Source organism: Chrysemys picta, chromosome 13 (genome assembly GCF_011386835.1).
Source record: "Chrysemys picta bellii isolate R12L10 chromosome 13, ASM1138683v2, whole genome shotgun sequence".
Lineage (NCBI taxonomy): Eukaryota > Metazoa > Chordata > Testudines > Emydidae > Chrysemys > Chrysemys picta.
This window is the reverse complement of record NC_088803.1, coordinates 23,942,489-23,958,431: the sequence shown is the minus strand read 5'-3', so window position 1 is coordinate 23,958,431 and position 15,943 is coordinate 23,942,489. Positions and strand designations below refer to the sequence as shown.

Genomic DNA, 15,943 nt, shown 5'->3' with positions numbered 1-15,943 from the left:
CTTTGCAATCACCTATACATCTAGGAGCACTTTAAATTTCAACCCCAGAGCTAGTCAGAACAGGATACACATTGAGATTAAGTTGGTGGTTTTCTTGCTAGCAAACAATGCTGAATTTACTTGTGTCGGACTCTTGTCTGGGCCTACCCTCTCCTATCCTAAACATATGGCTCTATGGGGGTGATAGATTAGCATGTGTCTTCCTCACTTGCTCAGCACCTCCTGGTAACAACATTCTGGGCAGGATAATTTCTCCTGATTTTTTTCTTTTTTTTTTTTTTTTAAACCCTTGATGGCATCTGTTCCTCCAGCTACTGTCCCATCTCCCTTCTCCCAGCATCTCTAAGCCCACTGAACACACTGTCCACAACCATTATCCGGAGCTCCTCTCCTCCAATGCCATCCTAGACCCTCTCCAATCTTCCTGTCACCCCTGTACCCTGCTGCAATGGCTCTCACCAAAGCCTCTAATGACCTCTTCCTGGCCAATGCTGAGAATCTGTGCTCTATCCTCATCCTCCTGGACCTGTCCGCTGCCTTTGACCGGGCTTCTCTTCTTGAAAGCTTGGCCTCTTTCAGCTTCCATTTCTTCATCCTCTCCTGCTTCTACTCCTACGGCTCTAGTTAATCCTTCAGAGGATCCCTCTCCTCCCTCTGCCAACTCTCTGTGGGGTTCCACAGGGCTCTGTCCTTTGTCCCCTTCTCCATTCCTTCCACACCTCATCTCTGGGCAATTTAATTCACAAACATAAATTCAGCTATCATCTGTATGGTGAGGACTCTCAGATCTACCTCTACTCCAGGCCGTTTTCCTTCTGTCCTAGACTTTAGCCTGCCTTTCTGACATCTCCGGGGAGTCCAGACATCAGCTTAAGGTCACCATGACCAAAACAGAGCTCTTAATCTTCTCGTCAGCCCCCTCCCCCATCCCTCTTGTCCATTACCAAGGACAACCCCACCATCCACGCTGTCACACAAGCCTGTCACCTGGGCATCATCTTTGACTCAGCTTTCTCTCTAGACCATCATATGCAGGCTCCTGTCTGGCCTTCACAAATCCCATCTCATCCCACTTACACCCATTCAGAATGCTGCTCCAGAGAGTGTTTTCCTGGCTCCTCCCGTTTGGCCACGTCACCCCTCTTTGCACCCCTCTCCTGGCTCCCTCTTCTCCATCACATCCAAAACAAACACCTTCTCGTTCAGAGCTCTTCAGACAGTCCCTACCTGACCTAGCATCTTTTAGACATGCTCAAAATGTCGGCTCTGAACTCCACTCTGCCAGTAACATCAGCCTCCTTCACCCACTTGTTACATTCAAACAAGCACCTTCCTGCTTCCTCTGCTGCTGTCCCTGTAAGCACCCTCCAAGCCACCTCACTGTCCTCCACCAAATCCCTCCTTTGCCATGCGGTCTACAAAGAACATGACAACAGTTAGGCAGCTGATGGGCTGAGATGCTGCCTATTATGCTGACCACAACCAAATTGTTGTTTCCTTGTGCTTCCCAGTATGTATCCACCAGTTCTCTTGTGTCTTAGATTGTCTGCTCCTTGGGGCAGGGACCCTTTTTTGCTCTGGGTTTGTACAGCACCTACCACAATGGGTCCTGGTCCATGACACCACAATACAAATAAGTAAATAAAGTCAAGCAACCACATTCAGTGCTACATACTTGGTGCATGGGACCCAAACTCTGCTTTCCCTTCCATAATTCCCACCTATCGCATCAGGCATCTGGTCTGAAATAGGCTCCTCCACTTACAAAGCTGCAAGATTCTGCAATCTGTTGTTTATTCCCCAAGAATATACAGTGTCTGTACATAAAACTCTTCTGTACAGTAAGTAATCCAGACCCATCAGTACATGGCATGGTGCATTTGGGTTAGAACTACCCCTATCGATTAGCAGCAAGTGATTTAACTGAAATAATCATTGGTACATACCTGAGAGGATGTTCGTGCTGCATCTGATGAAGCCAAACTTGTCTGGCTCGTCACATTCTTTTCTAAAGAGTCCATTTTCTCATAGGTCCTCTTGGACCTCATTACGTCCTGTTGCGTAGCTGGGTCATTCGAGAAGCTCCCCCTCCTCTCCAGTCCCTGTCTGTACAAGGACCTGTTACTAGAGGTCACGTCGTCCCTTGAGCGCTGGATGACACCTTTCTTCAAATGGTCTGACTGAAACCTAACTTTACTGCTCCCTGTTGAGGTGGTGTTTTCCAGCATGTCGGCATCTAGGCTTGCTTTGCTTCCCCTGCAGGCTGCTGATTTCCCTACCACGGCACGCATCTCCGCAATCAACTTATCGTTCAAAGCACTGAGTTCACTGCTGCTGCCCACTGAGCCAGGTCTTCCCTGACCTGCCATTTGTCTCCTTCCTTTCCTCTTTCGTAAGCTCGGAGAAGGGCCTGTTGAGTAGCCAGAATCCTGTTGACTTATAACAGTAGGGTACTCTTGAGCTTGTGGGCTGTTCTGTCGACTGTGGTGAGCCTCCATATTCTTGAGAACATTGGCTTCCAAGATCCTCCAGGACTGCTTGAAGCTGTCCTTTGAAGAAAGCAGACCAGGCTGCGGTTTAGCAGGGCTATCAACTACCCCCACAGGGCAGTGAAGAGGTTTGGATGACTGGTCAACATTGACCATGTGTTTAATATACTCCCTTCCAGCAGGGCTGTATTCTGTGGTGGAAGTGTTTCGCACATGCTTTTTTCCAGCTTGTTGTTGCTGTTGCTGTTGCATACTTGAGTGCTGCAATAATTTGGTTGGCTGGAGCTGCTTTTTGAAGCTGTTGCTTGGAGATATTTGTGGAGACGTCCCATTCGCATTTACACTCTCAGTGTCCATATCTACAGGAGGTTCGTCATAAATTGGAGAATCTAATGATGGCTCATCATATATAGGTGCTGGAGAGGCATATTTGGGAGATGCAGGCTGTGGTGTCCCTGTTTCGCTGCTTGGCGGAATGTGACAAGGAGGGCCATTCCTTAGCACTAAACAAAACCCACCATTCTCGGTCTTTTTAATCTGCATAGACGGTTTGGTTTCCACTGGAGAGGCTGGCTTTGGAGCAGCTGGGGTCTCGGCTGTGGACTGAGTCTGGGCATATGGGACTGGATTTGGAAGCAGAGATTTCTGGCTGTTGGCTTCTGCAGTAGTCTGTGGTTGCAGTGAACTGTTTGATGAATCCTGCACTTGTCTTAAACTGTTAACTTTAACCAGCATGGCCGCTTTAGTGCCTGGCAAAGGCTGCCAGCGGGTAGGAGTGTCCCTGGACGGAGAGAAACACAAACATAGGGAATTATTTAGGAAAAGAAGAAAACAAAAATGCAATTCAGATCTCAGGTCTAGTGGTGGATCGGCCTCAGCTTTTACCCAGACATCAAACTGAATCTCCAAGGTCTTGCACCTAAACTCTGCACCCCCTTTGGGGCTGTTTCCTGGGCATTCGACTTCTAATAACAGGAAATATAATATTTACACATGAGAAAAATGCCTGACTCATCACATGACTCTGTTCAGCCATTTGAGTCAGGTTTTTTCTCCGAGACAATGCTAACCCATTAGAGCACACATTCAAATCTGGTAGCCAATCCTGACTGGCTGGCTAGAGGCGAATAAGAGATCTGCCGGACCACTCCACCACTTGCAATGTTACATGGAAAAGCAGCCAAATGCTTATGCTTCAGAAACTTCTGCCTTGATAGTGATGCTTCCAGCTGAAGGCATTCAATGCCAGAGAGTCCCTGGGGCAAACCCTGGAAGTCAGCGGGAGTGACACCAGGGATGACTGAATGTGGCTCACAGAATGCACGTTGCACCCTAACAACGTAACCAATCTCTAAGGAGAAAATCCTTCCAAACTCTCCTGTATGCCTCAGTGGCCTTGCGGGGAACCCCCTTACCCAGCCCTCAGATCAGCTCCTCTTCCCACTGTGCTCTGGCTTTTTTAAAACAGCCCCCTCTCCTTCCCTTGGGACAGGCCCAGAGCCCTGTGACCTTAGCCATGTGCTTGGGAATGGCTCGTAGATCCCCCCGGGAGTGCCAATCCCAGAGGCATTGTTTCGCACTGCGAGAACAGCCTAGACTCAGGTGGGAATCCAGTTTTGAGGCAGGAAAGTCTAACTCCACTGCACAGCCTCGACAGCACCACACAGACCAGGAAGGGCAGGTGTCAGGCATGTGCTGAGCTGCCACGCTGGTGCCATGGGGCAAGGCCTGAGAGAGCCAGAGGCAGGGTAGTGACACGCTACTGTTCTTGCTCACTATTATATGTGGGGTACATGATGCAGTGCCACAGAAGGAGCACCAGGAGCTCGGAGCGTATGGCACAGCACATACAACAAAGACACCAGAGCAGGGATGCAGCTCCCCAGCAGAGATCCCCTGGGACCAGCAGGTGTGTACTTACACCCACAATGGCCTCGTATGGAGAGCAACCTCCCTGTATGAAGTTCTTACTTAGACACCTCTCCCCAGGGTCTGTGCACTGGAAATAGCTGCACACACCTCTAGCAGGGGGAGGAAGCTCTGACTGTGGGAGGAGGCATCTGTCCTAACAGAGGGAGGTGGCAGGAGAGCCTGTCGTTTACCCAGCTGAATTGCTGTATTTAGTACTTAGAGACACGGGGGACACAAGAGACATTCCTCAGAAGGGTGGTGGACAGACCCCTGCCCTGCAGTCTCACTCACTCAGGACAGACCCCTCCTTTACCACGCACCCCCAGCAGCCCTCTGCCATCTGACTCGTTTGAGACACAACCCCCAAATCCAACCTCGTTTGCAGTCTTGTGGCATTGTCTAGAGATGTTCCCACCCCTTGGAACGGGTCCACTGCCCCCTCCACTTCCTCTGGGCCTGGTATGTCTGCCCAGCACCACCCCTTCCCCCTGCAGGATGGCCTGTCTGCCCAGTCCCCTCCCTCTCAGGATGCTGTGTCTGGCCATGTCCCCTCAACTCCTGATGCCTGTCTGCCCCTGCCCAGGATGCTGTGTCTACCCAGTGCCACCCCCCCCAGCCCCCCAGGATGGCCAGACTGCTCTCCCAACCCCCACATGACAGCGATTTACTGTATCTCTCCTGGAACATTCCCTCCTTTAATTGGACCCACATGATGTCGTGATTCCTGCCTCTCATCATGAGGCCCCAACAGGAGGGTCTGAGGCTGACTGGAGACTGCCTGTGTGCTCTGCACTGGGTGCAGCACCAGACTGATTCCCAGGGTGCAAAGGTCGCCTGCAGAACGTTAGCAGAGTCCAGGGCGCACTGCCAGAGGGCCTGGCTCCAACTCGGTGACAGATGCATCACGTGTCAGTGCAGCGCTTGGGGAGGAGACACACTCTGGGAGCAGACTGGAAGGTTTGGGTTGAACCCCGCTGTAATGATGCCGTCAGCTGCTCGCTCTCAGACAGACAGCACCCAGGCCTGGGCTCTAAGGATCCCTTCATTTATAACCCCTCACCCCAGCCTCCAAACCACAACCCATCCCACTAAGCACCAGATCGGCCTCGCCTCTCGGAAACACGCAGCACTGCCCCACACTGAGCGGAGAGATCACTGTTGTGCAGCACCCGCGTGGGGCAGAACGCTCCTCAACCTGCACGTGCCCAGCCCCTGCCAAGCAGGAAACGAGAGACAGGGAATGGAACGCAGCCTCCCGCAAGGAATTCCCCCCCCCAAGGGGAGACAGCCTGGGAATCCAGGCCAGGAAGCCAAACCTGGGTCCCCTGGACAACAGTGCAGGGCACTAGCCCCGAGCAGTGGTCCCCTGGTGTATTTGGCTATCTCAGCTCCTCTCTGACAATATGCTCTAACCCCCAGCTGGGGCGCCAGGTGTGGCCAGTGCTCTGAGCAGTGTGTGTCTGCGCTCTGCTCACAGGAACGTGGCTGCATTAGCTCTGATCCTCTGTGCCCACGACTCCTCCCTTATGGGCTAAGTCCCTGCAATGGCTGCAGTGCTGGGCAGGGGGCAGGGGGCTGGGGCAGAGCAGGAGAGCTCAGTGAAGGACAAAGATGGCATTTGCAAAGAACACTCTGCTCCAACCTGCCCTGAGTCTGGCATCTGCAACCAAATCTGTCGCCCCATGACTGCAATGAGCCAACCCCAACATACACGCACCCACACCACGTCTACCTGCTCACCCATACAAGCCACGTGCACCCACGCACACCATGTGCACGCACCCTCACCGCATGCACACCCACACACCCTGCATGCACACACTCACCAACACACCACGCATACACACCGTGCGCACACACCCACAAACATCCCAGGTACACGCACCCACACCCACACCACACGCACCCACCCCCGCACCCTGCGAAGGCACACACACTACGCATCCACACTGCACACACACAGCAACAATACAAAGCCACAGCAAGCTCCTCAGGAAGGCAGTGCCAGCAGCGCAGGTGTCCCTAGACGGGGTTCTGCACTAGTGGGAAGAACCAGGGCAGCAACACCAGGGAGGCTTTCAAATGAGCATTTTCCTCCCTCAGAGTGAGCTTTGGTTGGTTTGGTTTGGTGTGCACAAACTGGCCGTGTGTAACGGGGGAAGCATGAAGCTCCAATCACCATCCAGGCGGAGGGTGATGGCTCTGACGTCTATGTTCCAAGGGAGGGTTCCAGGCCCCCCCATCCTGGAACTGAGTTCTGAGCTCAGAATCTCTTTCTGGACTGTAACAGTCACACTTCAACTGCAATCTCAAAACAGCTACTTCCAGGAGTCAAATCTGGTGGCAACAAGCAGTGGAGGCTGCTCAGGACTAGCTTTACCCTCTTCAGCCAGGCCCAGTCTGCTCCCACTCACTGCTGTCAGCAGGCACTGAACGTCTCTGCATCGCTTTGCATAATCACTGGCAGCTATCGGCAGGCCCCTGGCATTAGGCAGAACAATGCCATTGCTCCAAAGGCGTGGCTTGTCCGCTGCATGCAGAGCACTTATCTGAATTTCACTTGCAGAGAGAAGAGACAGATGGAGGGCTGAAAGTTCTGCCCAACTTTGTCCTGCAAGACTGTGGGCTGGAGTGCCCTAGTCATCTCTCAGGGAAGTGAGAAATACCTTAGATCTCCCCCCTCTTGAGCCATGCCTGGCAACTGGCCTCCTCACTTCAGGAACAGGTTGTTCTGTACAGTGCCAGACAAACTGTCAACATTCAATACTAAATAGTAACAACAGGCCCGAACAGCTCGCAGGGTTGTTCTGCTGATGGTCTCAGTAGCCCGCGGATGGTACTTTTCACCACCTCCGAGATACATGACAATGTACTCTCTGAAGAAAGGCAGAGCCCCCTGAACTCCACAGGAGCTGGAGAAGAGCACTCGCCCTGCAGCCTTTGAACAGCTGCAGCTCAGCTATTGTGCTATCCAGTAACGTAGCAGCTTCTGTTCTGGAAGGAAAGTCGGCCTCACCCTGCCTCCCAGCGAGTCGAGCAGCACCACTTCCTGAAACCAGGGCCTGCGAGAGGCCTGCGTATCAGACTGTGTGCATGTCTGACACAGCAGACCAGACACGTTCGGATTCGTTTCTCCAGAGATATTAGAGCTGTGTGCACTCTGGAGGATAATCCTTCGTCCTAGCAGGAAAATGCTGATCATGGGCTTCTGTCCCATCTCCCAGCGCAAGCATTCCCTGTTTGACTCTGCAGACAAGGCGCTGCTTTTGGACCTTCAGAACACTCCTTCCCCGGCCCTGGGACAAACTCTCCCAGGTGACAGTGAAGGAGCAGAGCCCAGGACTTGGTTCCCTGCACCTTTTGCATTCACATTAATGAGGATACGGAAGGGGGAAAAGAGAGAGTCTCCAAACAGAAACTGCTTCCTACCTGTGAGGGGGTTTTCTGTGTCAGATGGCTACAGGCTCCCACACTTGCTCCACAGTCCTCCAGGGGACCAACCAAGGACTCAGAGGACAGCCCAGGACCCAGGAGTTTGCCTCCTCTTTGCCCCAAGTCGTATGTTTATCAGACCACAGGAACAGCTATTTTCTTCTTCTCACTCCTTGACATTCCCCAAGAAATAGCAGCCAGGGTGGGGCTTCTGCTCAGATACAGCTGAGTCACAAGAGAAAGCCAGCTTACAGGTAGGAACCAATTTCCCTATCAGATCCACCAAACTGGAAAGGGAGGAGGGAGTGCAGCTCTAATGATATAACAGAGCTAATGGGGTGCACATCAGGGTGAGTTGGTGAATTACAGACTTCACCATGTGCCACTGCTGCACAAGGGTCTCATTCTCCCAGTGTAGCATCAGAGGTGCCCCTCTCTCTACTCCACAGCAGTGGCCAAAGATATGCAAGGACCAGTCTGGGGCAGAACATAATCGATCTCTTCCAACCAGCCAGAAAGCCAGGGCCCTGACTGAGTGAATGTATCGTACACACTCTTCTGCCCCTCCAGCATATACAGCATGCTCCCCAGTAACAGACCGATAGGAACTCTGTCCTCAGAGGCTGAACCCAGGCAGGTGTGATGTGGTGGGATAAGAGAAACAGGCAATGTCATCGTCTCATAACAGAGGAATCCCTCTGGGCTGATGGGTTAACCACATCCACTAAAGCCACAAAAGCCACTGAAACTCTCAGGTTTTGGTGTCAAAACTGCTCTCTCTACATGAGCGCTGGGCCTGGATCACCGCCGCAGACAAGCTTTGGACACTACAGAACTGCACACCCCCAAAACTAGGAATCAAGGGGGGGACGACACTGATGCTCTGTTATGAGAAGACATATCTGCAGTGAGTTCAAATTGTCTGTGCTCACACACGCAAGGATCCTCTGCCCTGGAGACAGACTGATGGGAAGTAGCAGGCAGCCCACACACAAAAATGGTAGAAGAGCAGACAGAAATCTGGCAACCAAAGTTAGTGTGTGGTGAAGATGCTGTATCAACTGATTTTGAGAAGCAGCAGATTAGGATGGTGAGGCAGTTCAAGTGCTTCTCTTTTTTTCCTGCCTGTCCTTCCTGAATAAGCTATGCCCAGTATTGCAGTCATGAGATTTACCCCCCGCAAGTCTCTGATGTCAGTTAAGTCATAGTATAGCTTGTGTACTAAGACTTCCAGTTCTTCCTTATTCCCCATACTCCTTGCCTTTGTATATAAACACCTAAGATGTTAAGCAGATTCCCCACTGTTTTCCCGCTTGCTGCTCCTATAAACCCATTGTAATTTCCCCCGCCCCCAACATCTAACCCTCTGTTCCGGTCACCTTTTTTATACCTACCTCTGGGCTTTTGTCACCTGCCCCCTTTGAACCCAGTATCTGTGTTTAAAAGAAGGGGTGCTCACACTCACCAAATCTGGGAAATGAGGGTGATGGGGTACCTATGTAAGTGCTAGCTATGATTGATTGGTATTACAGAGCAGACAGCAAAAACATCAGCAGTAAAAGATGTCACAATAGAAAGCTTTTGACAAAGTCTTCTGTGCTCTCTGCTAGCCCCTGCACAGCCACAAATGGTGTCAAAAGAATGTTAGACGGTTTCTTATTCCACTGCTGGGAGAAGCAACAAGGGTGAAACCTGGATCTGTATTAACCAGTGAAAAGGGAACGGAACCAGCTCTCGTGTTGTGCAGTAGAATGGAGAGGGGACTAAACGAGGAGAGGAGAGGGAAAGCGAGTCATTCTGAAAAGGAAAGATATGGAACTTGTAGGAACTGTGACTGACGAGCAGGTCAGGGTGGGCTCCCACATGAGACGTGCACCAGCACAGCTGGCCCTTTCAGTAAGATGGAGAACCAGCAAAGGGGAAACTTGCATACGAAACAGGTACGTTTTGAGAGATAAAGCAAAGGGAACACGAAAATGCTTGGGGGGGGGGGGAGGGGATCTGTTTGCTTTGCCATCATGCTGGAGATCTGGGATTGTGCTGGGTACTGTAGATTAGAGCCTTGCCCCCGGAACCAAACCCAGCGGGACCCGACTGCAAGCGTACGCATGGGCTGAAAACAACCCAGCATGCTCAGGCTCGGGTCAGGCAGTCTCTGACCACCTCCTGCCTGGGAGCTGAGCCCGGTGGTGGCTGCAGCGTGCCCCACTCCTGCCAGCCACCGCCACCTTGCTGAGCTGTATGTGCTGCAGAGCGAGTGTGCTGATGAGCTGCAGTGCCTCTCGCTCCACAAAACACTGCGCAGCAAGGTGGGGGCAGCTGGGAGAAGCTGGGCACACAGCCACCACCGCACGACTCCCACCCCACCCCCAGGCCGGCGGCCACCACCGCACAACCTCCCTGGGCAGGCAGCGGATGGCAGACATGGGGCAGGCGGCCACCACCGCGTGACCTCCCTGGCCAGGTGGCCATCACCACACGACCCGCCAGGCTGGCAGTGGATTGGCAGATGCCGGGCACACAACCACCACTACACAACCCCGTGGGCAGGCAGTGGCTGGAGACAGATCATGACCATGGAGTTTGGGGAGTGGGAAGTCCCTACCTGGCCAAGCCACAAGAGCGAAGAGGCAGCAACAGTTTCATAGGGAGCAGCCTGGGCAAGGGGGAACCAGCTGCCCTTCGGGTGCACAGAACAGGGTTGAGGAACAGTCTGTGGGCCAGGAGCAGGGCCAGGAAGTGAATTAACCCTGACAGCTCCATGGAGGAAATGAAGTAAAGAAAACTGAGTCCAGGCTGGCAGGCAGCCCCCATGCAAACTGACCCCAATCTGTATAAGGTTGGGTTTGCGTTGGGTACGAAAACAACCCTCCCTCCCCGCCCCCCACTCGGCTCAGTTCGGGTTCAGACGGGCTGTGACCTACTCGGATTCAGGCTGGGCCTTAGAATTAGGTCTGAGCAGAACCCCCTGCTGGGAACGCTGCACCTTGGACCTAACAGAGAAGAGACTAGGAGAGTCACAGCATGCAAAGGAGGTTTCACAATACACTGTCACAGCTGGGCTGCAGGCTGCCCGAGCCTTCCCAGTGCTAGTGGGCCCCAACATGTGCCTAGGCCATCTACAGGCTCCTCCCCTGGATGTGGTCAGCATGGCCAATGGGAAAGGTACACAGTATCCGAACTGGGGGTGGAGCAGAGGCAAGCAAACGGTGCCTGAACTCCAGCGACTCACAAGGAGAGCACAGGAACCTGGTCCACAGCCCAGCGATCTTTGTAGTGCTGACCCTTTGTGAGCCCAACTTACATTAACCAGGGGGCAGAGCTGGGCGGGCCAGGTGGAACTGGAGCCAAAGTAAATGTGTTGAAAAGCAGGCACTGGAATAGCAGCTGCCTTCATCTCCCATTTGTGCAGCTCAGAACAATTACCAGGGGTCACTGTACTAAACTGCAGTGCAGCTTTGATCTGTGGTGAGAAGTATTTTGGGTTCTTTTTACAACTAAAGAGGAAACACTCATTCAGCACAGAGACTACAAAGAAACAAACGAGCTGCATCCTGTGCGAGGAAGGCTAGGGGCGAGCAGGAGGAGCAGCCTGTTCTTTCAAATGGAATCTTTCCGAGCACACAGGGCTGCTCTGGAAAGAGCACGTAGGTTATCCATGGCCTACGTCTGAAATGGGCTCCAAGCCCCAGGGGTGGTCACATTTCTAAGGGAGTGCCACTTAGGTCTGGAACAAAACCGAAGAGACTATGCCGTCTGGGTGAGCTACGGGAGCCAGAGCTCCTTCCAGGGAGTGCTCAGCACGTTGGCTTTGGGCAGTCACGTTCTCTGAGCAGTTCATTCAGCCCCGTGCAGCTAGGTCTGTGGGGTGTTTCTAGGTCTAGGTTAATAGGCCATGTCCCTTCTTGCTGCCTACCTCATTTCAAGGCTGTTGTTACAAGAGCAGATTAACTGAGCCAGAGGCAGAAACTCTCGTTGGTTTCCACAATTGTCCTCCAGCTTTTGACTCCCTCCAGGGGTTCACCAGGTGTTGAGTTCAGGTTGATTTCTCCACTACTCCCACTGTCTCCCTGGAGAACAAGTGCTCAGTTCCTGTGCAGTCTCACCTCACCTCCATTCCCTTCACATCCACCCATGGCTGTAAGTGAGGCTAGGAACTCACTCCCTTCTATGGAGAGCAGCACCATTCCCTGGGGCAAAGGAATCCAGGTTCACTTTCCAGTGTGCTTTCTTCTGCCTGCTTGACAGGAAAGGGCAGGCAAAACCTGCCCAGGTGGTGAGTCTCAGGGAAGAGTGTATTCACCTGTGAGCATAATGTAACAGTGACAGAAAGGGAAGGGGGGAGTCATCTGATTTGTAAAAATCTACAGAATCATAATTTCAGTGGTGTCACCTTCTGTGGTGTGATTGGGGGGTGAGAGGTCTCGCTGCCCACCCCGCCGGCTCCTGCTCCAGGTCCTCCAGTTGGATATTTTGATAATGCATTGGCGTCAGAAATGGGTCGAGTTGGATGTCATTCGAAAGCCTTTGCTCCCATGAACGCACCGGTATCACACAACAAATTGAGAACCGTTATATGGAGATATAGTCAAGAAAATGTTTTAAAATGAAAGGTTTTTTTAAATTATACTTCAAGCAACACATCCCTGTGTTACATAAAAAAGGCAGCGATCTTTGGTAATCCCAGGGAAGTTAGCCTTGACATGTAGGGCTGAAGACAGTTATTCAGCAAAGTCATCACCAGTGTCATCTCCGTCTAAGGCACCGCTAGTGTCATACTGATCCTTGTCCATGCCCCACTCGCACAGCTCCATACAAGACAGGCTGCTGGCCAACCATTTGCAGGGTGGTGAGCATCTGGTCTTTTCGCACGATCATTTGGTTGGGTGAAGGATTGATATGGAAGCACATGGTATTTCACACATAACTGGTGTGATCAGTCCATCCACCAAGACCCATCCATGCCTGATAAGGGATGGTAGTTTTGGATGCACTTGATCATCCCGGAGCCATTCCATTGTTTAATAATTTGCCCGTTAGATAACAGGTATAAATGCACTCCTTGTCAGTAGCATTTTTTCCATATCTGCTTCTTGAAAAGCATCCATGAATGTAACTCTGCAAGTGTCGTAATGTTGGTCTTCAAATGGTAAACTCAACCTATGAACGCCTCCAGTGCATTTACAACCTCATCAGTGACTCTCTCAGCTGCTCAGAGCACCTTCAGAGTGAGGATAGAGCCTTCCAAGGCTGAAGCAAGCGCCAGAGGGAATGATCCATGTATGAATCCTGCCAGTCAGACTTGGTAGCCCCATGATTGATGTTCAAATGCAATGGAACATTGCATATGTTGTAGGTGAAAGGCAAACTAATACACATCTTGCACGGTTTTCTTAAGCCAGTACCTATTGACAATGTGACCTATGCCAGCAGAGGCCTTCCAGCGTAGCAAACATAGTTAGTTTGGCTGAGTTACAAGCTCTTGGAATACCAGAAACTCTAAACACCTGCTGCAATTTGGCTGAACACTTCATTATGAGGTTCAGAGAAAATACTGGAACTATGACAATGACTGACCATGCTGTAATGTACCTGTCTCCTGCAATGGCATGGCATGTCCTGATTCTCTGTATCATTTGACAGTATATCTTCTATCTCTTCAGCTGAAGCCATACTCAGTGATTTCTCACCTCTGGAGTGCATCCCACTTTTGCATAATAACCAAGTGAGGCCAAGGTTAGTGAATGTAGAAAGCTCTGCTAAAATCAATGTAACTGCTACTTCAATGAAAACTGGACTCTTTGGCTTCAGAATTCTAGGGCCTAGATAGGAAAGTGAGTGAGTCACAGAGTCAGGAAGCAAATTCAAGGAACTATTCTTTGCTGGTCCAGATAGCACTTGAGGCTGGGACTGGTCCCCATTAATATGCTCCTGATAGCAGACCATAACAGTAGCATGATGGGACCTTTGCCATCTCTTCAAGGAAGTCTAAGTTATCAGCAGCACAAAATATAAACCTGCCCTTGACAAGGTCTGGGGGGGAACGTACAACCCTTCATTCAGTTCTACACGGCAAAGCACCTCATTTGCAATTGCGGTCTCCAGGCGCAGTACTTTCTGTAGTTAATGGAGGAGCCAGCGCTGTGTACAAGCCACACAAGGAATTTGCTACAGGTTTTGGAATGAATTGTTAAACCACCAGCCATTTGCAGCAGTAGACTATGCACATGCTGCACAATTGTCATGTATGTGTTGGAAACCTTTCACTCAAGCCCTCGTATATGACGCTTTGTGATAAAATGGCAGCCTAGTGCTCTATTTGCTTCCCATCATACTTGCTGGTGCTGAAGTCACTGCGACCACCAATGCACCACCTAAAGGAGTAGTACAAGGCACGCAGTATTATTCTTTCAGTCTTGGCATCTGAAATTCCCACGTACTGCAGGACAAAATGCTTTTCCCTAAAAACTTAGCAGCTGCAAACAAAGTCTTCATACTACTGTTGACATCAGTGCATCTTTTACAGATTTAAAGGATATACACTGTGATTCATTTCTTCGTATAGGATTGCCAAAAACTAAACTCATATTAGTCCATATTACCCACAATTCACCTTCAATAAGTGCCTTTCTGCTAAGCATTTGTTCCTCTTCAATCCAGTTCAAAGCACATATTTCTTTGAACTTAGCCTCTGCGTCAGCCATCGCCACCACTTTCCCATCCATTAGAACCACTCCAAGGAAATGTATTAAGTCCAGCTGAGTTGCACAGTTTGCAGTAGTAAAATCAGTATTTGTTTCAGTTGTTTCTTCTTTTTGACACAACACTTTAGTTACATTCTTGGAGTACCACTCAATGTGATATGCCACGGGCGTCTTTTGGGTCAATGTGCCACTTTACTTTACTTTCCATGCAATGTTCTTGCAGAGTGACAGCTTCATACAGTTTCTCACCTGTCTCACATGTTGAAACTGCTTAAAGGATGGCTTCCGTCTGACCACAGAAGAAATAAGTGTTCTAGAAATGCATGCCATGTGCCGTAGTATAAGGCGAGTCTTGCCCACAGCTGGCACTTGTCCCAGCACTTTCAACTGTTTTCTGATGCTCAATGTACTTCCTCTCCAACCTTGCCAAATTCAGCTTACGGGTGCACTTCGTACAGCATGTAAGATATCACCAAGCATTGTGTTTAACCAAGTCTTCTATACTGGTATTCTCCAAAACAGCAAGTTACTAGTCGATACTCTTCATCTCCCCATGATGCCTAAAGATGGTCAAGACCAAAATAAAACCAAGGATTGTGTAATAAATTAATTACAAGCCCAAAGTAATTATGTTATGTAATGTAGGTTATGTGACTACGTGCACGTCATTCGTGGATGGATTCCAGTAATTTCTAGCTTGATGCTGACCTCTTAAATGGTGCCTCATTACAATTCTTTTGACATAATAGAAAAAGCTGATAATCAGTACCACTGAACGGCTTCTTTTTTGCCGATGATGGCAAACCAACTTGGAACACTCCCTCCATTTAGAGTAATCTAACATTCAAACAGTTAATCTGGTCTCACGTTCAGAGCATTAACTGTTAACACAGCACTGTCAGTTGAGGTCCAAAATGTAATTTTGTGAGGGCTGCATGTTTAACATGCCTGTATTAAAGTATAATTTTAAAAAGTCGACTTTTAAATATTTTTCAACTATCTTTCTACATAATTGTTCTAGGTATGTCATGTTTGGTACCACTGCTGTTTGTGGGGAAAAGGGCTTTCAAATGATACCCAACTCAACCCACTTCCAACAACACTATTCTCAAAATGTCCACCAAACAGAGGACCTGGAGCTGGGAGCTGTGTTATGTGAAGGGGTAAATAATACTTTCTTATTCACTTTCTCTACAATATTCATGATTTTATAAACCTCTATCATATCCCTCCTTAGTCATCTCTTTTCCAAGCTGAAAAGTCCCAGTCTTATTAATCTTTCCTCATATGAAAGCTGTTCCACACCTCTAATCATTTTTGTTTCCCTTCTCTGTACATTTTCCAATTCTAATATATCTTTTTTGAGATGGAGTGACCAGAACTGTATGCAGTATTCAAGGTGTTAGT

General features: G+C 50.1%; 1 protein-coding gene across 8 annotated transcripts in view; it reads right to left on the bottom strand.

Annotated features, from left to right (window-relative positions):
- Positions 1-15,943, bottom strand: part of LOC101941845 (rho GTPase-activating protein 39-like) — a 134,444-nt gene that overhangs the window by 41,877 nt on the left and 76,624 nt on the right. For 7 of the 8 annotated variants that reach the window (XM_005295454.4, XM_042854948.2, XM_024105119.3 and 4 more), the window contains exon 3: positions 1,947-3,270. In XM_005295454.4, the coding sequence (XP_005295511.2) occupies positions 1,947-3,270 (1,324 nt within the window). Of the gene's footprint in view, positions 1-1,946; positions 3,271-7,829; positions 8,025-15,943 lie in introns of those variants that run through there. The other variant, XM_065565652.1, reaches the window with a different exon arrangement.